At 37.9% G+C, this 22,888-nt stretch overlaps 1 protein-coding gene across 1 annotated transcript; it reads right to left on the bottom strand.

Moving 5' to 3' along the window:
- Positions 1 to 1,207: 1,207 nt before the first annotated feature.
- On the bottom strand, positions 1,208 to 22,504 carry TMX4 (thioredoxin related transmembrane protein 4). The gene is made up of 8 exons (XM_060785719.2): positions 22,190 to 22,504; positions 17,626 to 17,741; positions 14,256 to 14,301; positions 13,317 to 13,445; positions 11,261 to 11,306; positions 9,989 to 10,090; positions 7,606 to 7,663; positions 1,208 to 5,678 (listed from the first exon to the last, which is right to left on the bottom strand). Exons 1-8 carry the CDS (start codon positions 22,429 to 22,431, stop codon positions 5,416 to 5,418), a joined length of 1,002 nt encoding a protein of 333 aa, XP_060641702.2. The 5' UTR covers positions 22,432 to 22,504; the 3' UTR covers positions 1,208 to 5,415.
- Between the last annotated feature and the right edge of the window lie 384 nt (positions 22,505 to 22,888).

Below are 22,888 nucleotides of genomic sequence, written 5' to 3'. Positions count from 1 at the left end.
CAATCACAAAACTTCTAAAATTTGGATATTGTAGCAAATTTGAGAATGAAAGAAAGAAATTCAATCTTAAACTTCCATAGAGTCTAATCCCAGTTTTAACTTTTTAAAGGCGTACCATGCATCAGAGGAAATAGACTAAAGGTGGATTTACACTGCATAATTAATGCAGTTTGACACCATTTTGTTACATCTAGCACTATGGAATAATGGGAGTTGTAGTTTTACAAGGGCTTTGGCCCTCTTTCCCAAAGAGTCTTCTCTAACAAAGTGTTCACTTTAACTGGCATTTCATTCTACAGTGTAGATGCAATTGATGTCTATGAAAGCTTGTGCTACCTACTTCTTTCTCAAAAGATCAAAGATGCTACAATTTCATTTTGCATATTGATATTCTAGATTAATATGGCTATCCTTGACTATTTTTAAGCAGGCAGGAGTGATCGATTCTCCAAGTGGACTTGAATATAATTCCAACTTGCAGGAACAAGTATGTTACCAGATCCTGTCTGCAAGTTTCATTCATGTAACTCATCTCCAAGCACTTCCCATCAAGAAATATCACAAAATGGGGGTGGGGGTGGTAGGATCCTGCTATCTGGGTACTAACTGGGTGAGGCTGCTCCAAGTGCCTTGAAACATGGGTAGAGTTTGATTTGAAATCGCAAAATTGAAATCGCAATAGTCACTTCTTTCCAGGATAAAGAGGAACCATTGGATTTGATTGCTTAACCAATTACAAATCCACCTAACAGTAGTATTAGCTATCCCACATTTTACTAGTTTGTTTGCAAGATGATCATGGGGGACCTTGTCAAATGCATTACTGAAATCAAGATATGCTACACCCACAGCATTCCCTGCATCTACCAAGCTGGTAACCCTATTGAAAAAATGATAAGATTAGTTTGGTATGACTTGTTCTTGAGAAATCTATGTTGACTTTTAAATGATCACAGCATTAAAGAAATAAATATAGAGATGCAAAGACTGTTTTCAACTCCATTAAATTATATGCTTTTGGATTCTGTAATTTTAAGTAATTGATTTAAGTGACTTGTTTTAATATGTGATTTTAAACTGTCTGTTGTTTTATTTTTATGTATTCAGAACATAAATGTGCCTTTGTTGTGAGCCACCCTGAGTCCCCTTCAGGGTGAGAAAGGCAGGATATAAATGCGACACATAAATAAATAAATGGACACAGGACTTGAAATAAATATTTTTTATAGTTAACAAAGAAATAGACAACAGCATTTTAGTATAAATTTTTGCATAAAAAACATGTCACAAACTAAATTATCTGTTTCAACCAATCACAAATATTGCATTATTTTCCAGCGCAATCTGTTTCTAAGTAACTAGTGAGTTTGAACAAAGCACTTTGCTTGCCCAGTACTAATTCCTTAACAATTACTTTATCCAAGAATAACCTCTCTTCACTTGTTGAAAGCTTGGCACCTTTAGAAATTGGACATCCATGCATATTAAAACATCTGAAAAAAACGTGTGGATCATAGCACATTCTTATGTATGGTCATGATTGCAACAGTATTTCACAACTTGTGTTACTGAAAAGCTGCTACACGTATATATTTTTGGTGAGACCCAAGAGTTCACTCTGCCCTAAACTAATGGAAGGACTATTTTCAATTCTCATATCTGTATCATGATTGCAAACTTTCTAGTGACAAATAGAATTGAACACCTGATGAACTGAATTGTCTTTACTATAACACATATAGGCACAAGGAAAGTACAGTATGACACCACATCTGAAGGGAATATGTTCCAAGACATTCTGTGGACCTGAAACCATGGAAAATAGTGGACCCTATATTGTGAGGATACTTGAGACAAAGGCTCACCACAAAATGGACCTAAAGAGGCCCATAAACTCTTCCAGAGGGAAATATTTTTTGGAATATGGATAAGTAAAACCATGGATATAGAATCCTTGGATAAGGGGTTTGTACTGCACTATAATTCAAGGCCTAATACTTCAAGCTGCAAGCATGGCAGATGGCAGTGACATGCAACGTGAGGGGCCACATGCCAAGAGATCATTACAACTTAATTTTGACTACTTTACTTGGAACTATGCCCCTCTGAATTCAAAAGGGAATGACACACGCTTAGGATTGCCACCTTACCTTCTTCTCTGAGTATATATAGAAAACTATCTCAATATTATCTTAAGCACATTTAGGAAAATATATCTTTTTTTCAAGTGCTTTTAGAATATTACTTATTCCTGTCACCGGAGTTACAACACATGAACTTTCTGTTAATATACTCTAAGCATTCTTATCAGTGGAGCACACAATTAAGACAGATTCTACCTGTAGTTATGGAACAGAAGTCAATTAACTACGGTCCATCTTTCCTTTGTGGGGAACTGAAGGGATCAGCTTCCAAAGCCTATCATTATGTACCAAAAAAAAAACAACCTTGGCCATACTACTAGTCCGTTGTATCAAAATAGTTCTATGATCAAATAAAGAGTACGTTATTTTCCTGACATTTTTAGTAGTTTGAAAAGTGCACTTAGTGTATAATTGAAGTAAAAGCAATCCCAAGTTATAAACAAGATATGTTCTGTAGATTTGTTCTTAAGTTGAAATTGTTTGTAAGTCAAAACAGGTATATTTTTAAGGGTAACTCCAGCCTTATAAAGTGAGATTTCACCTCACTTTCCGCTACTGGGATAATTAGGACTTGAAAAAATTGGCTTGTTGTGGAAACAAGGAAAGTGATAAAGCTTTGGTGGAGATATCTTTTCCCCATGATCACTGTTCCAGAAGTGGATTTCCCTTCCTAGAGATAGATTTCTCCCCCTTCCTGATGTCTCATCCCCATACTTAACTATGAGTCATTTGTAAATTGGATGCTTGTAACTTAGGGACTGCCAATATTCATGAATGTATTGCCGAAGGCTTTCATGGCCGGAATCACTGGGTTGTTGTAGGTTTTTTCAACAACCTCTGAGGATGCTTGCCATAGATGCAGGCGAAACATCAGGAGGGAATGCCTCTAGAACATGGCCATATCGCCCGGAAAAACCTACAACAACCCAATATTCATGAAGTTTGTTAATTATCATTTAAACTTCTATTCGTATTTTTAGAAAAAGGAAAGGATACCCACTAAAGCATTTCTAGTAATCTACCTTAGGAATTGATATTCTGCACATGCATTTATTTATGTTGTATGCAGAACAGAATAAACGGGGATTGCAATTATTACTGTTGATTTTAATACTGTTTGCTAGGGCTTCAATGGTCCATTAAGCATCGAAACTGAACATATCTAGCTGCCATTTGTTTTTACTTATAGTTCCCTTAACCCTCAGATTTATTTCAATATCCTGCAACATTGTTTTGAGTTTTTTGATGCAGTTTAAGCTTAATTAATTCCAAAGTACTGAAGATGAGATTTACATAAAGTAAGAAAATATACTGATATACCAATACAGTTATACCATACTTATTTGTATAGGGTGAGGCAGCATAACTTCCTTTTTTCAAAACCTAATAAAACCCACTGTATGAATCAGAATTTTTTATTTATTTTTTTATAATGTAGGCGCATATATAAAGTTTTGTTTTACGTAGTTTTGAAGATCAAATTAGGTAGGTGACGTCCCCCATTCTCCATACACTGAGTAAACTGATTTCTGGCATTTGTCATGACTCTTGTCAGCATAGCAGGCGTTATGTTGGCAATTTCTTCCTGGATGTTGGTCTTCAAATCTTTTGGGTCCTTGGACAGTTCACATAAACATGGGATTCCAAAAAACCCCATAGAAAAAAAATCACAAGGAGCCAAATCTGGAGAGCAGGCCGGCCACTCCAAATCCACTCAAAAAGTAGGCCTCAATGGCAAAAGCACGCTCTTCACTGTTCCAATGCATGATGGTGACTGAACTGTGACAGGACAAAACTTTATACTCCCGCCTCTTGAATGAGACCACTAGCGCTCTGCTACATCTTCAACCGACTGAATGGCGCACATTTAAAAAAAGGAAGTTATGCTGCCTCACCCTGCATATGGGATGTGTGAAGTCAATTAACATTATTATCAATTCAGAAATAAGACATCTGTTACACAAAGTAGCCTGAACAACTATGGTTTCAGACACCATCACATTTAAGCAGATACAAAACCCCTTTCAGAACACAGTATTTTGGTCACTGGTGATAACCTCAAAATCACTTCAGATTATCACTCATCCTTTTAAATAGTAGTGGTGGTCCCTGACCCCCTCAGGTGGCAGTGATACTTTCTTTGTAGAATGTTTTGAGTTTAACTTACCCATGGATCATACCAAAATTCAGAATTTTGGCCCCAAAATCTGCCCTTGATTTATATACATGAGTACATACAGTAAGCATTATGGTACAAAACATGGCATTTTCTAATTCTGCACTATGTGGATGCACCTTGTATTGGAATGCATGTTGGATAGCAACAGTATCAAACTAACCTAAAAAGTCACATTATGCTCAGCATGTTAATAAATGAGGAAGCTTACGTGGAATATACACAAAGGACAATCAAGGCAGTGTTGGATTACAACTCCCAGCATTCCTAAGCACTGACTATATTGAACAAGGTCAATGGTAGATGTAATACATCATCATCTTGGAGGGCCACATTTTCCCCATGCCTGCATTAGAGACAAGTCTTTAGATACAGAATCCATTTATATGCCAACACAGAAATAGATGTGTACAGTTAGTTAATAGCTTTTCTTAGATACAAGTGAAATTTTGTGATTTATGAGTTTTTATAACTTTCTACAGTGGAAGACACTTCAGAAATTAAAAAGCTCACTCTTCAATGTACACTAGGCAACTGAAGCTATGAAACAAACATGCAATTGATGCACTCAGTTATTTCAAAACATGATAGTGCCTTGCACATACATGCAGCTTCATTCAAGAATGATGTCTTAATTTGTCATGTTTGAAGCTGCCCTGTGTCTACTGATGAATGTCAGCTTTTTAATATACAGTTTTCTATACTATATTTACTGACTTGTTCCAGAGTTTTAACAGATTACCTAAGATTTGTCATCACTAAGTACTAAAATATATGGAATTTGCATTTGTGTAGGAAGCACATTTCCCTTGCTTCTGGCATTGCTTAAATATAAAGCCTCAACCCGCTCCCCGCAATCCATAAAAATAGAATTTGCTTTTTGATTGTCATGGCTATAATCTTAGCATTAGAATATTATCTTTCAGAGCAAACTTTAGAAAATACTGCCCCTAAAAGAATGCAATAACCATCTGGCACAAATCATCAACTGTAACAGTTTACAGGTCAAGTGTTTGGATGCAGCTGCAAAAAAAAAAGGAGGGGAACCTTAATGCGTCTTTGGTCCACATCGAATTATGTATACAGCAAACTGCACTATAGTCCAGCAGCATCCACCTGGTTTTTACGTTGCCTTACAGAACTTTGCTCTACTTTGTCAGATTCCTGATGCTCCAATTCATCTTCTGACTGAGATCCTTTGACCGCAGAGTCATCTGATGAATTCTCTTGAGACTCTTCTTCCCCATCTTCCTTGTTGTCTCCTTCAGGCAACTCCTTTTCCGTAACTGTCTCTCCTGCTGCTCGTTGGAGTGGCTCCTGTTGCTCTTCTATTTTATCCTCACTGGGGACCATCAAATCTAAAAGAATAAAAACAAATGAAATCCAAAACAATAATAGCACACTTTATTTTATTTAAAAACCCATAACTGCTGTCTTTGTTGTAATCCAGTTCTCTGGTTCTATTTCCTCCACAGTCTATCTTGTAACTCTTGTGGTTCTCCTGTATGTTGTGATTTTTTCCTATCCTTGCACAAAAAAGCAAAATGATTTTTTTATTTGTTAATATCAGAATAAGGACATTAATTTGGAGTTTGCTTACCTCCCACCATTTAATTTTCTCTCCCTCTCACAAAGATAGTTATTTACAAGTTTAAGTTGTTTATCTTTATTTCAATGGAAATAGTAAGACATTCACAAATCCCCCTAGTTGGAAATAAATCTGCACATTTAGTATTGAAGTTCTATACAGATTACAAAAAAGAAGTGATGCTACAATATGGACTGCTTAAAATCAGAATTCCAGTTCGATGTTAAGGATCACAGAATTTAAACTCCAGACTTAAATTACTGTGTAACTAAAACACATTTCTTCATAGTTGACAAGAAGCTTTCCAATATACTTTAGACCAGTGGTTCCCAACCTGTGTGTGGCCCATGGACCATCAATGGCCCACAAGAACTAAAATATGGTCCACAGTCTCAGTGTTACTACACCGTTGCAACAAGAGCAACTTGTCTTATGAAACTCTCTTATAGTGCCAAGGATTATTAAATATGGTTTTCTATGGGTGAGGTGATGGCAACTACTGGATGGCATATGTTCTGTATCAGAAACTAGAGCTGATGTGGTCTATCCAATGCAATTTTCTGAATCAGCACCCCAAATAGCCAAACCGAATGTAAAGATGACCAAAAACTGATTCGTAAATGTTTTGGTACTATTATGGTGAGTGGTTCCTGGTCAAGTGGTCCCTGGTCAAGTTGTCTCTGGTAAAAAAAGGTTGGGAACCACTGAACTAGATATCAAGAAGTAGGACATCAAGACAGTGGCCACTTTGTACCCACTTATACTCCCTGGTAGCCTCCCAGCCATTTTGCATTTCAACTCTATTGTATGCCAGTACAAAAGGTAATGGAAAGTTGTCCTAAAGGATTTTTTCCCATGTGAGCAAACTGCATTACTGTGGTCAACATACTGCTTAACTGTGTTGAATAGCAGCTGAGACCCCCTTCCACACAGCTACATAAAATCCACATTAAACTGGATTATATGGTAGTGTAGAATCAGATGCTTATGCAGCCCAAGGAAGAGGTATTTACAAAGTGCTGGCGTTGGCCTTTAAAGCCCTAAACGGTTCTGGCCCAACTTATCTATCCGAACGTATCTCAGCCTATCAGCCCGCCAGGACCCTAAGATCTTCTGGGGAGACCCTGCTCTCTATCCCGCCGGCTTCACAAGTGCGGCTGGCGGGAACGAGAGACAGGGCCTTTTCTGTGGTGGCCCCCCGGCTTTGGAACACCCTCCCCATAGAGGTACGATCAGCCCCTTCGCTGATGGTGTTTCAGAAAAGATTGAAGACATGGATGTTTAAACAAGCATTCGGTTAATCCGTTGTAACGAATTGTGATGACTAAAGGATTGGTTATACACGGACGATGAATTTTGGATTACGATTCCAGTTATGAGATGCATAGGATTGTTATTGGTGGCCCAATAATTTGTACTGTATATGTGTTTTATGCTTTTAACTGAATATTGTTTTTTAAATGTTGTAAACCGCAATGAGTCGCCGATTTAGGCTGAGATATTAGCGGTATACAAGTGCATTAATAAATAAATAAAATAAATAGGTATCAAGCTACTTGTGCGCCATCACAACTTCTGTATGGAAAAAATTAGAATCTGCTGAATAAATTGCACTTTGAAATTGTTTAATGATCTTATTTGCAATACAATGCCGACAAAATTGTACGCTGCAATACTACTTTTGATTATACACTTACCAGGATCTTCTGTTTTGGACTTTGATGGAGAAATGCAATCTGAAATTAAAACCAGTATCTGAAAAAAGAAAAGTAATATTGCAAAATCTCATTAATTACAACCAAATTGTTTCATGTCTAGATGCTATCTTTACCTTTTGGATTTTTCTATCATTCATCTATACCTCAGGGGTATATATCTAATTTATATTTTTATTTAACCACAAATCCATGACGCTCATACCATTAAACAGTTTACTGAAACCACAATTCAACAAGTTGCCTGGGAAATCCTTATACTACAATTACAAACATTACACAATGGGCATTTACACGCAGCCTTATATCCCAAATATCAAGGCAGAAAATCCCACATTATCTGAGTATGGACTCAGACAACACAGTTTAAAGCAGATATTTTGGGATTTTCTGCCTTGATATTCTGGGATATAGGGCTGTGTGGAAGGACCCTAAGAAACACAATTTTTGTTCCTGGGTTATAAATGTCATTTCCTAATTGATTCTATGATAAAAAAACATGTAAAACATTTATTAAACTGCAAAAACTTTGTTCTTCCAGGACAACTTGCAGCACATTTTAGTAGTTTTTCAATTAATATCTCATTGAGTCTTAACCAATTCAACATAGTTTGCAACAGCCACAAAAAACAAAGTTCTGGAGTATAACAACTACTTTCAAAGTATTGCACTATTAAACAGGAAATAATGCTTTAAAATTTGGAACATTTTTTCAAATTTTGTTACATAGTGTAATACTCTGTAATTCAAGTGCTATCTAAGATGTTAACGTATTAGATAGCCCCACTCAAGCCATGCCAAATCTCTTTAAGCTTGCTTACACACACCTACCTTTCAATTTACAGGGATTATACTTATGATCTATCTTATAAGGCTGGTTGTATAGAGTGTAACAAATGACTGTCAATCATTCTGGAAATTTTAAAAAATATATAAATGTATATTTAAAGTAAGGTCCGTTTTGTTGTAGACACTAGTAGTTTGTGCGCATACCGCAACAAGCGCGTGCGTCGTGTACCAGCATGCCTCGGGAACAACTGTGCTCAGTTTCTGCTCTGTAGCTAACCTGTACGGTTCTGTTCTGTGCTTTAAAAATGTTTAAGACTATCAACTCACCCTCCGCATGTGAGGTTTGCTCAGTGATATGGTTTTTGTCAGCAAGGAACCTGCCTGCTGCAGAAATTCATCAACAGATTTGTGAAGTGTACGGTGATACTGTTATGAGTGAAAGCAAAGTGCGTAAGTGGGTACGACAATTCAAAGATGGCCATGACAACGTCCATGATGAGGACCACTCTGATCGCCCTTCTTTGATTACAGACAATTTGATGGCTTTTGGTAGTGGCAAGTTTTTTATGAAGAGGGTATTTTAAAATTGGTTCAGAGGTATGATAAGTGTTTGAACAAACTTGGCAACTATGTCGAAAAATAGAGTGAAGTATGTACTTTCTGAAAATAAATTTACTTTTTAGAAATAAACTTTCATTGTGTACTTATGTTTAAATGGACCTTACTTAAAAAATACCCCTCGTAGTTACTAAACAGCAGTTCTATCCACCTCACCATCTCTGAGGATGCTTGCCATAGATGCAGGCGAAATGTCAGGAGAGAATGCCTCTACAACAGGGGTCCTCAAACTTTTTAAACAGAGGGCCAGGTCACGGTCCCTCTAACTGTTGGAGGGCCGGATTATAATTTGAAAAAAACATAAATTAATTCCTATGCACACTACACATATCTTATTTGTATTGCAAAAGACCCTTAACAAGACAATACAATAATTAAAATGAAGAATAATTTTAACAAATATAAACTTATTAGTATTTCAATGGGAAGTGTGGGCCTGCTTTTGGCTGATGAAATAGGATTGTTGTTGTTGTGTGCTTTCAAGTCATTTCAGACTTAGGTTGACCCTGAGCGAGGGCCGGGTGAATGGCCCCCGGGCCTTAGTTTGAGGACCCCTGCTCTAGAACATGGCTATATAGCTGAGGCTTTAATTATGGCCAAACATTAGAATTTGAGATGAATAAAGTTTAGACTATTTGAATAACGTGATCTGATGTGAAGATTTTATAGAAAAGGAAACATAAATGTTAAAAGTCTTAAATATCTATTACAAACGCTCAAGCACTTGAACTACTGAGTTAATGCCCAATGTCAACATGGAAGGCCGGCCTTCAATATTTATTACTTCACTGTTACATAACAAAACCAGTTCCTCTCACTGGATGAAACAAATTCAGTTACACTACCACTGGCATTTATATGAGAGATGCTAGTTTGCATTAGAGTGCTGTAATTTTTTTTGATAGTAAAAACTCTCCACAGTTTGTTTTTCATAATATATACATAAAATATTTCTTACCAAGCCCAAGATAAGACCAACCAATAAAGTGCCAAGTATGAAGACAGCATAGGAAACCCAAACGTGAAGTCCAAGAGTGTCTGTTAAGTAGTTGTGGATTTGCTGTAAAGATGACAAATTAACCTATGTCACCAATGGTATGATATGACCTTCGGACAATTCCACAAATTAACCAGGCATATTCTAACAAAAATAATCATTTTAAAAAAATCTTCATGTCTTAAAGATCAACAAGTATAAAATTATGAAAGATTTTGTAAGCTACAACATACTTCATCTAGGGATGAGCTTCTAAACAGTGACATTAGAGGAAAACGAAAAAACAGAAAATAAATAAAGGTAAATGAGTAGCAAACAGTATTTTGTTTTAAATGTCATATTTGTGCCCATTTACTCACTGCAAATTGACTTAGCTAACCCCTTATAGAGTTTAAGATTCTTTCAGAAGCCACTAACAAAAAGATTAACAAAGTATTTTAGAAGCCACTAACATAAAGTCGCCGATAAGGCTGAGAAAGGCGGTATACAAGTATAGTAAATAAATAAACAAACAAACAAACTAAAGCCGGGACACAAAACAGGATAAGGTTTCCCCTGAATGCACATGTCTACAATATACCAGACTTTCCCAAAATGGTGTTCTACTTTAGCTAATAGATTTGTAGGCTGAAATATCTGGAGGACAACAGGTTGGGAAAGGCTTATGGGTATTTCACCTTGAATGGTACAATGGGAAACCAGTTCTATTTTGACCAGAAGTAGCAAAAAACATTGACACCATTCAAGTTTTAGTGGTTTTGTGTGGAGAAAAGAACATCTAGTGATGATTCATGGTAGTATTGCTACAATACTTCAAAACTGTTGCTGAAAATAATATTAAACCAGAACTAAGCTGAAATGTAATAAGGTCACAGAAGTTCATTTTGATGTCCTAATGCTACAATACGTTGTGTTCAATATAATATAAAATGTTTAATTTACATCAGATTTCATTACATTACTGAGGGAAAGGTGATGCTATAACCCATCATCCACTATGACAAAATGTCTGAAACACTACTGAAATTTGTGGACACAATTTGAAAAACAGAGTTCCTGTCAGTACAAAAAAAATTCAGTGGGTTTAAAATTTCCATGTTCTTAAAATTACCTTTAGCACTATGCTAGGTGTGCAAATTTCCTATGCTGGTGGAATATTTGAGAACATGCTCTCCATACAGAAGAATACACAACCCACCAGCATACCACTTAACAAGCATCTTGTTTACTCACCCTGATCCATCCAGATAAATAGAAGAGTCCTGCCATTCCATGCATCCTAATACGAAAGTCATATCGTTAGTTAACTCAGTAGTGAAAGACTCCTCAGTATCCTAAGTGTCCTTGCATGTTTAGCTACAAATAAAGTATTATTTCCCATTCTTCTTAATTTTTTTATTTTACTTCACCACTGTATCCTGCTGTGTAGTATGGGATACCAAGGAAGAAGTCTTTCAAATATAGAAAGGGTACATTTTGATCATTATACAACCGAGGTGAATAAATGTTTATTATGTATATGTTACTAAAATTATATTCTGCCTTTATGTCAATGCGATATCCAAGACAAGGCATTCTTTCAAATACTGAGGTTCCAAGTTACTCAAAATTTTAAACATTGCACGTAGATAAAAAATATATATCTGTTAAAGGTCCATGACCAATCAACATATAAACAAGTGACCTATGGCCACCATTACACATATTATACCAATATTTCTGAATAAGCAGTCCACAATTTCATTAAATTACAGCAACCAAATGTCTTTTAAAGAACTGTCTCAACCAACAACCCACTTCCTGTCTCAGCTTAGTGGGCAGTGATTTTGTTTAAAGCTATGGTTAGCTTGGAAGGGCAATATTTGAAAGACTCTGTGAGTATACATCCATCAACGTACTGTGGTCTCCTAATGGTTCCCTTCTCTAACCACCTTATCACATTGAGAAATTTTCCAGTAACATGACACTTAGGTCTCTTTTCAAGCATGGAAAGGCACTGAGTTCATCACATGAGTTAAACTACTTCTGGCTGTTATGCCTAGCCCTCCATGGTTGAAAAGAGGCCAAAGCATCCTGAAAGGAGGGAACTCCAGCAATCAAACTGATCACATTGAGAAATTTCCCCCTCGTTCAGCCTCTTTTCTAGCATTGAGAGGCACAGAGCTCATCACATGTTCCAGGGCTGAAAAGAAGCTGAAATGTTCTGAAAGGAGGAAACTCTGAACATGTGCCAGCAATTGTGTTCAGAGCACCTACCGCTTATCACACTTTACTCCCATCTTTACAACTGAAAAACAGGTGGGATGGGAACCATTAAAGTTTTCCCATCCTGTTTCATTGCCCAACCATCAGCAGTCTGTTGTATCCTATTGAGTTTGATACAGAACAATAGGATCCCATGGAAAGAAATGGTTTTAACCTGGATCACTGGCTCTTGTATCCTCTGGGGTTACATGCAGATCATTAGGATCCCCTCAAAGAAGTGGTTTTAAACTGGAGCACTGTCTCTTGTATCCTATGGGGTTTGGGGCAGAACCATAGGATCCCCTCAAAGAAGTGGTTTTAAACTGGTGTCAATCTCCTTTAATGTAAGGGGCTTTGGGCAGGGCTAGTGATCTCTTGGTTTTCAGATATTGCTGTTTCTCCTGATTTTTAAAAAAAGAAATATTGACCTTGTGATGAATATGAATGTATTGCCAGCTTTTAAGTTTCCAGTGTGAGTCTGGTGGGGAGGCAGAACTCCAAATGGGGCGATTCTCTTCCTTAAAGGGAAGATTCTCTCTCTTAAAGGGACTGTCAGCCATACATTTCATCTCTCAATGTGATGAAGTGGTTAGTCCATCCATAAGGAGTGATATCTTATGCAGATATACAACAGAGATTTCTTGCTGCAGAATGCCCTCCATTTGAACAAGTGATACGGACATCAGCTTCTTTATACTGTAACAACAAATTATGATCTACTGAGCCAAGCATTAAGAGTCCTGTTGACCACCGATGAATTATTTTAGTTTGAAGATGCCTTGGTTTTACTGATTATTTTGAGCAACAAGATACCTAGCAAGGATTAAAGTAGTTTAAATAAATAAATAAAACACGCATTGGGGGAAAATACAGCAAATGCAAACTTTTGTCTTTCTTCAACACATTAGCATCACAATATATTCCATAAAGTCATAAGAAGAAGCAGGAAGGAGAAGTAAATGGATAATTGCAGTTTGCAACAAAGTCACTTCTTAAAACCTGAAAGGTAATTCCAGCTTAAGACAAGAAAATATAAGATAATTACAGTATAGATGATGGGGACTTCCATCCTGCCACAGGTTCTACAGCTTCCCATTTTTTCTCCAGGATATAGCCCTCTAGATCCTCGAGTGACCTTGAGCCACGGTATCTGCGGAATATGCCATCCTTTGCACTGAAAATAGATAACAATGTAATTATACTACCAAAGCTACAAGTGCCATGCCGCTGCATGCAGACAATTCTAAATACAATCTTGAATAGAGGCCAAAGAAGCAAGTCTACCTGTTCATACTGCCTCCCTCCTAGGTCTTTATCTCTGTGCTATTGTAGCACAAGTACGGGAGTACAGTGCACATGTGTTGAAGAAAAGGAAGCAAATCTCTAAAGGCTTATTTCTTGCTATCCTTCTTTCTCGTTTACCTTGAATGAAGGGAAGAGGGATCCTTGTCTGTAATCTATGTTAGAATTCATATTTTAGGAGACAAACCCTAACTAGACAACACACGGTCAGCACTGTATAACTTTATTAACATAACCATTTCATACGAACCTAAAAATTGCACAAATAAATCACTATGAATCTAATGATAATAGTGATGTTTGCCTGCAAAAAAGTGAATCCCATTCCAGCTCCAGTGGTATGTCTGCTGTTATTCCCACTCTACAACACACTGAATTCAATGCGGTCTCGTCTCCAAGAACTGCACTAGGGAATATGTTCCTCCAATGGTTTATAAAGAATACTGTTCCCCACGAACACAAAAAGGCTCAACTTCTAGCCTTTTTAAAGCATTAGTTGCACCTCCACCAAGAAGCACACTGAACAGAATCTTTAACTAGTAGACTGATATATTGCTTCTGTTTCTCCATTACTTTGTTGTCTGCTTCACCCTCACAATGCTACTCATCAAACCATACAGAAATATTGTACTGCAATAGTAAACAGTGGTTATTGTCAGGAAAAATGAAGTGAGGTACTTACTGGTAGATAGTGGGAAGTGTAGTGACAAAGAAACGACCACTTACGCCTAAAGAGTAAAGAGGTTTTCTTCAGTGGGGTTTATCTTGCTTTTCTAGACATAATCACCAACAGCCTCATAATCAATTTGAAAAGTTTTAACTAAGATTACTTTATAAAACATTCCAGCAAATGACCAAAATTCATGATCTACTGTGTTTCCAGATCACTAAATATACCTTATATACTACTATATAGTACATCAACAATGGAAGGAGATACAGTTGCAGATTTAATTTTTATGGATTTGATTAATGCAATCTCTCTAGTGCAACTCTATGATCAACTTCTATTAGAGGCTGAACATAAAGTTATGCTGAAGGATCTAGAGATTCCTTTAGAAATGTCTCAGATTTTTTTAAAGGGGGTATTCACTCTTTTTGTACATTTGTGGGGGTTCTGTGCTCCTTAGCCCAATGAATGTGAAGGAACTAATGTATAGATTCAACAATTCCCAAAAGCTGATCTACAGACACTGTCACCAGCTATGCTTCAGTCTCTGTTCTGGCCTATACAAAGTACTGAACCCTTGTTGTTGTTTTGTGCCTTTTAGGCCTTTCTACACTACCATATAAAATCCAGATTATCAGCTTTGATAATTGTCTTAGTGAATTCAAACTTGCAGAATTGACTAAAAGCAACCAAATCACAGGGTTCTCTTGGCAAGCTTTGTTCAAAGGAGATTTGCATTTGGATTCGTCTGCAACTAAGAAAGTGAGACTTAGCCAAGGCCAACAAGTGGATTTCCACGACTGAGCAGGGATTCAAATCCTGGTCTCCAAAGTCACAGTCCAACACTCAAACCACTGCATCATGCTGGTTCACATGTAACTAGCAATTTTCACTGCACTGTCAGAAATAAAAATTCACTAACAGTAAAAATAAATTCAATTCTATATTCACTTTCTCAGACATAAAATCCAGTGAAATTAATGGAATCAACATCTGAGGAATTATGCATAGGACTGGACAAGAAATATACAATTTGGTATCAAAAATATAGGAAAGAAAGGATGAATGTATTTTAAAGCAGAAGAATACTGTCTAGACCAGGGAGTCCTCAAACTTTTTAAACAGAGGGCCAGGTCACAGTCCCTTAAACTGTTGGAGGGCCAGATTATAATTTGAAAAAAGCATGAATGGATTCCTATGCACACTGCACATATTTTATTTGTAGTGCAAAAACCACTTAAAACCAATAAAATAATTAAAATGAAGAACAATTTTAACAAATATAAATTTATTAGTATTTCAATGGGAAGTGTGGGTCTGCTTTTGGCTGATGAGATAGGTTGTTGTTGTTGTTGTTGTGTGCTTTCAAGTCATTACAGACTTAGGTTGACCCTAAACGGGGGCCGGGTAAATGACCTTGGAGAGCCGCATTTGGCCCCCGGGCCTTAGTTTGAGGACCCCTGGTCTAGACTAAATGCAAGTTGAACAGTTAGTGGCAGAGAAAATCTTGAAGTCAACCATGTAGGCTTTTCTTAACCTAACAACAGCAACAGCCTTCAAAAAAATATATAATGACCAGCAAACTACCCTTGCTTTAGAAAGCTAGAAAGTCGCCCTAAGGGCTGAGAGCGGCGGTTAATAAATGCAAGAAATAAATAATAAATAAATAAATAAATAATAAATAAAAAGACATGCAGTTAGCCTCTTCGTAGCTAACATAACCTCTGTTGCTAACCATCAAAAGGAACAAGAACCTACAAAAATGCTGCTTCAGACATATAGTATCAACTTCAAACATGTAGCTTTGAGCTGATTTACAACAGAAACAGTAATAATGTTGGGGATGAGAGCTTACAGGAATCTTAAAGGACAAGGTACCAACTTCTGAACTCTATGTACAGACGCAATCAGTATGCTGGCATACATTGGTTTTAAAAGAATGGATAAATCTGTCTTCATTGCATATAGCTATGAACAGAAATGTCAAAAACACTAGTCTAATAAAAATGTTTTGCTTCCCTCAAATAATGATCAGGCCTCAAAGATTACGTGAAGTCAGCTGCTAGTGCCTACGTTGAAGACTACAAGTGTAACAAAAATTGAAAAATGTTCTGTTTCTGGTTTTAAAGTGTTATTTCCTGTTCAATTGTGTAGTACTTACTTTGAAAGCAGTTGTTATACTCCAGATACTTTGTTTTTGTGGCTGCCACACTATGTTGAATTATTTGAGACTCTTATGAGAGAGTCATTGAAAAACAATAGCAAAATGTGCTGCAGGATGTTCCACAAAAACAGTTTTTGCAGTTTGATAAATTTCTTCCATGGTTTTATGATAGAACCAAGTAGGAAATTACATTTACAATTCAAGAAAAAATCATTTATATGGTGTTATTTTCCCCTTATTATAATGAACAATATTCCAACTTTAATTCAGCTATCCTTCAGCATTATCCACCAAGAGTCACTGTTAATCTTACACCAGAAAAGTGAGAAATAATACAACCTAAACTTCATTGTTAGCTACTAGACCTTGGGGCAAATAAAATACACCAACAACAATAATAACAACAAAAACAACAACCTCCACTTACCACCACCATCCACCTTTCCATGTGGCTTGAGGTGTAGTACATTATTAAAACAAGACATAAAACGCTACTAAAACACATACAACAAGATATACAGAATTAAAATATAACTTAAAATCTACTAATGGAAGACAGATTAAAATTCACAAGTTAAAAACTGACTGGGTCCCCTTCCACAGCTGTATTAAAATCCCACATTATCTGCTTTGAACTCAAATATATGGCAGCATGGACTTGGATAACTCAGTTCAAATCAGATATCCTGGATTGTATGGCTGTGTTGAAGGGCCCTGGGTAAGCCTGCTAGAAGAGATAGGTCTTGTGTCTTAAATTCTGACAGCTGATTTCGGTGTCAGACCTCTTCCAGCAGGTCATGCCACAATCCTGGGACAGTTGATGAAAAAGACCTCTGGGTGATTTTGCCAATCAGTGACCCTTCCACACAGCCATATAATCCAGAATATCAAGGCAGAAAATCCCACAATATCTGCTTCGAACTGGGATATCTGAATTCACACTGTAATATATTCCAGTTCAAAGCAGACCATGTGTGATTTTATTCAGCTGTGTGAAAGGGACCTCAGTGTGTGAGGCAGATTGTTCCAGTCTCTTGTAGTCTGAAGGGTCACATAATGAACAAAACTGGAAGCTCAAGCTGGAGGTTTGCCTCCCCTACTCTACTGTGTTGCAAGTAAATATGGGTTGGAATTTTCACAAATGAAAGGCACCATTATAAGGTTACCATGTGCTTTATTATAATTAGTTACGAACTAAAACTACATTTTTAAACATACCTGGTTCCTGTGTAACATCCACCTTGCCCACACTGAGTTCAAGGTCTTTGCCATTTCTCGCAAATGCTTCCCATGATGATTCCATCTGCTGGCAGGCAGGGCACCAAGGGGCATAGCTAGGGAAAGAAACAATATGAAATGAGCCCAGTATACACTTGCTTATCTGGCCAATTGTATTGATAAAGTGTGTCAATATAGCTTCTTGAACAATACAAGCCCTATTTTAATGTATCAACGTTGTTTCCTGAACAATTCAATCTAATGTATTGCCGAAGGCTTTCATGGCCAGAATCACTGAGTTGTTGTAGGTTTTTCAGGTTGTATGGCCATGTTCTAGAAGCATTCTCTCCTGACGTTTCAACTGCATCTGTGGCAAGCATCCTCATCACAACCTCTGAGGATGCTTGCCACAGATGCAGGCGAAATGTCAGGAGATAATGCTTCTAGAACATGGCCATACAATTGGAAAAACCTACAACAACTCAGTTAAATCACAATTGAAAAGATAATTGTAAAGATTGTTTTAATCTGTTCCGAAATTTCAATTGGCGTAAAAGAGTGTTCCCTCACTTATATAGTGGGAGTTATGTTCCAGGACCACTCGTGAAAAGTGAAAAATCTGCAAAGTAGGGACGCTATATATGTATATTGCATTCCAAGGGTGAAGCAGAAGTGAGGAGATATTTAAAGGCACCATGCACTTTCTTTTTGCTAGCTATCTCTGCTTTGCTTTGCAATCTCTCTTGATTGGCTGCTTCTCTCCCACAATCCATTGTTGCCAGGAGGCGGGGTTAGAATGCCGCTCTGGGCAACCATCCATAAACCCGCAAAACAGCAAGTCTGCAAAAAGCGAACCGCGAAGTAGCGAGGGAACACTGTACTGCTTTCAGGATGCTTGCTACCACTGAAGGAGTTCAATTTAAGTAATGTTTTACATTACTTAAATTGAATGCTAATTTATTTCTAGAACTGATTTAAAGTGTTAAACTAGACCTTTGAGACTATAAATGACTTAAGACATTACTTGAGAAATATGCTTCCCCGTGAAGTTGCTTAGCATTTAAAGGTGGCCTTGAAGGCTCTCTTAGGCCCTTCTACACTGCCATGTAATCTAGATTATCAAAGCAGATAATCTACATTATCCACTTTAAACGGGATTATATGAGTCTACACTGCCATATAATCCAATTCAAATCAGATAATCTGGATTTTATATGGAGTGTAGATAGGCCATAATTTTCCTCTGCAAAATAGATAAACCCATATATCATATTCAGTGCTTGTGAATGTATGACTTCAAGTCACTCATCGACTTATGATGACCATGGAGAATTTCAAAAGGTAAGGAATACTCGGGAGGTGGTTTGCCCCTGTCTTCCTCTGAAACATAGTCTACAACACCTAGTATTACAACATATAAAATAAATAATGGAAAATGTTTCCAGCTCACTTTTTTCCATCAAGCACTACTAAATATTTTCAAGCTCTAGGTATCACAATGACAGGCCACTAGGCTCTCTTATAATCCCAACGTGTCACAAATGTATTTTCAGACATTCCCCCACCATATCTTGCCCTTCCTCAACTTTGATAGGAGACAAGGCCAATACTAGTCAATAGAGAGAAGAATCTTGGAGTTGAAATCTTATCTCGACTTCTGACACATGGGTGCAACCAATTTTCATCTCCTTAGTAACACAACTGAATAACTCACAGTGGCAGGGTGTAGCGAAGGAACAATACAAGCATTCAAGAGAACATATTTCCTGTGAGATGGGTATCAGTAGCAAACTGTAGTCCAGGCAAGTGACTGTTTTGGCTCAGAGATAACTGATCTGTTTTGTCATTTTTCTTCAAGCCGCTTTAAAAAAACAAAAACACTATCAGCTTTCCTTCTGCTAAATGTGTGGCTAGACTCCCCCACCTCAGTAGCCATTCCCTCCCAACAACTATTCTGTAAGTTTAACCTCAACATAGCCAACAGCACAAAAACATTGGTGACTGTATTCTATCAACAGGGGTTTCTGCAATGGAACAAATGCTTAAGGGTGTGTATGTGCATCTGAAAAGGAAGTGAAAAATTATAGAACTGCCTAGATTGACCTTCAACCACTGTTACAACTGTGTATCAACAGCAGTAATTCTGATTAAGTAAGAACACCACTTTAACAGGCAAGTCATTGTTATTCAAGGGCATGGCCTGCTGAGATATGTGGATGCTGCCCAATTTCCCAAAAATACCAGAAGAAATATATGTATGTTTGTATTATCTGAGAAATTAATATTTGATAATAGTCACAATAAAAGTTCAATTAATTTACACATTTTAGAAGCACGAAGACCTTTAGGATATTTCTGTTATTTTGACATTTTTACTGGGTACAGCTAAAATACTTTTTTTGGTATCAGGAGCGACTTGAGAAACTGCAAGTCACTTCTAGTGTGAGAGACATTGGTCTAGCCCTTAATGTTTCATTATTTTCAAATAAGGCTGTCCTCCTTCACCAACAGTAATGCTGTATTTCATAACTTTTTTAAAAAAAGCCTACTTTCTACCATTTGGATTAGTTTTTAAATTATTATTATTATTATTATTATTATTATTACGTTATTCTTATATCCCACCACCATCTCCCCGAAGAGATTTGGGGCGGCTTCCATGGGGACCAAGCCCAGCATAAACAAGAGTTACAAAATAACATACTTAAAACATGTAACATATAATAGTGAAATATAATTAAAACAAGAAAACCAAAACAATTAAAACATCTTTAAAAACCTCAACCTATACCGACAGCAAAAATACCTTAAACACATTAAGCTGGGACGAGCAATTAAGCTACTAGATAAAGATGAATGATAACAGATTTAAAAGAGAGTAACATTTTATTAGAAAGCACTGTGCTCCAGAGTGTAGATTTTGCTTTGAATTATTATTTTTAATTATGAAACAAAGTCTTACATCTAGGAATACACCTGCTCAGTCCCTTATTTGTTTTGCACACATAATAAGTAAGAGATCTTGTTAACTGAAGGAATTGTTGTGCCACACACGTTCTCCAGGGACTAATTATCTAGGAATAAATACAATATTAATAATACATTTGCAGAACCTTTATTTTAAGGTTACAATTCCAAGAAGCCACTTGCAATGTCTCAAAATATTGCTGTCTAAAACTTACTCTGGGTAGTCTAATAACTTTAAATTTAGGGCCCTTCCACACAGCACTATATCCCAGAATATCAAGGCAGAAAATCCCACATTACCTGAGTGTGGACTCAGATAACCCAGTTACTGATGTTGTTCACCGCTTTGAGTCGCCTGAGGGCTGAGAAAAGCAGTATAGAAATAAAGTAAATAAATAAATAATAAATATTGTGGGATTTTCTGCCCTGATATTCTGGTTTATATGGCTGTCTGGAAGGGCCCATAGAAGGTTTCTGCCTGTGTAATGCAACATAATTTCCACTGTCCTATTTGTAATCCTGAAGGTAAATCTTTGTATGAACCAGCGCTGAAAACAAGATACACGCAATCCTTCAACAGTGTATCCACATTGAAGAGCATGGCCTTCCGAGCCTGTGATCCCAACCAATGCAGGGAAATGCTCGTCAGATTTGGTATGGGGGAGGGGGCTGAAGAGCTACCCTAGCAAACCTTTGTATCATTATCCCAATACACCCATGCATATGGGATACATTGATCATGGTGATCAGATCATGATATGAATAAACATAACAGTTTAAATAATGTACCAGGAAGGTCTTCTCATGGACTACCCTGAGAATGTGGAGCCCCAGGTGGCGCAGTGAGTTAAACCTCTGTGCCGGCATAACTGAAGACCAACAGGTTGGAGGTTCGAATCCAGGGAGAGATGGATGAGCTCCCTCTATCAGCTCCAACTCCTCATGCGGGAACATGAGAGAAGCCTCCCACAAGGATGATAAAAACATCAAGTTATCCAGGCGTCCCCTGGGCAACGTCCTTGCAGACGGCCAATTCTCTCACACCAGAAGCTACTTGCTCCTGATATGAGAATTTGGGGTGGGGGGGGAGCTGAACCCTTCAAGCCTCCCCCTCCCCCCGGGCTATGGGCCTGGAGCTGGGGGTCCTTCCAGAGTTGAATAAAACCCCACATTATCTGTAATATATGGCACTGTGAACTCTGATATCCCAGACCAAAGTGTGGGGCTTTCTGCCTTGATATTCTGGGTTATTTGATTGTGTGGAATGGTCTTGGCTTATCTGAGTCCACACTGCCATATAACCCAGTTCAAAGCAGATACTGTGGGATTTTATTCAGCTGAGTGGAAGGGGCCCTAATCTGGGTGCAAATATATGTAGTTTGGGTGTAGCTACAATTTTGGACCCTTCCACGCACTCATATAACCCATATAAATAAAGATGATGATGATGATGATTATATCTGTGCAGATAACACTGGAATTTGTAGTTTGGAGCTCCAACCCCTGGATCAATGAGCATTGGCCCACGGCGGTGAAAGCGGTCCCATGCAGTGCACCTGCACCTCCTCCTCCTCCTCTCCTTGTGCAAGCAACTCACAATTCCACCATCCAGTGGCCCTGCAGGAGGAGGCTCCAGTTGGAGCCGTGCAACTCTAGCACTGGGCTCAGGGAGGGCGACGCGGCCTGGTCCTCCGGGGAAAGAGAAGTAGGAGAAGACGGAGACGACGCCCAGGCGGTCCCACACAGGTACAGCAGAAGCAGCAGCAACAGCGCCGTCGCCCTCCACTCCCTGCCCTCCCGGCGGAGAGAACTGGCCCCGTTTGCTCCCGCCGCCGCCATCTTGGAGGAAATCAAAACGCCGCCAAAGGGACCTCCGCGCCTGTCAAGAGGGAGGAGAAAGATATAGAGTTCGAGCAACACGACGGAGCAGCACACACTTCCGGCTCCCGTGCGAACGAATTCCAAATAAACCAGTCACTCACTCTAACCACCCAAACATCACGACTTCCGGGCATGTTTTGCAGCTGTGCTGGCTAATCTTCTATATAAATAAAAATGTAACATAACTCAAAAACCACTGGACGAATTGACACCAAATTTGGACACAATACACCTCTCAGGCCAACGAATGACCATCACGCATAAAAACACTGAAAAACACAGCGGAAGAGACTTAAAAAACCAACAAACAAAACATATTACAACACATGCGCAAAACCATAATAATAATAATAATAATAATAGCAGCAGGATTGCTGAGAAACAACTGGAAAAGCTGACACAATGTGAGGATTTA

The sequence above is a fragment of the Anolis sagrei genome, chromosome 1 (assembly GCF_037176765.1).
Source record: "Anolis sagrei isolate rAnoSag1 chromosome 1, rAnoSag1.mat, whole genome shotgun sequence".
Lineage (NCBI taxonomy): Eukaryota > Metazoa > Chordata > Lepidosauria > Squamata > Dactyloidae > Anolis > Anolis sagrei.
This window is presented reverse-complemented; position numbering and strand designations above follow the sequence as displayed.

What these genes read in the sequence shown, in the direction of transcription:
- TMX4 (XM_060785719.2), bottom strand. Translation starts at nt 22,431, where the DNA reads ATGGCGGCGGCGGGAGCAAACGGGGCCAGTTCTCTCCGCCGGGAGGGC. An exon ending in ACACTTCCCACTATCTACCA is followed by an intron (nt 13,446 to 14,255) that starts GTAAGTACCTCA and finishes ATCTATTTTCAG; the next exon opens with TGCAAAGGATGGCATATTCC. An exon ending in AAGTCCCCATCATCTATACT is followed by an intron (nt 11,307 to 13,316) that starts GTAATTATCTTA and finishes CTTTCGTATTAG; the next exon opens with GATGCATGGAATGGCAGGAC.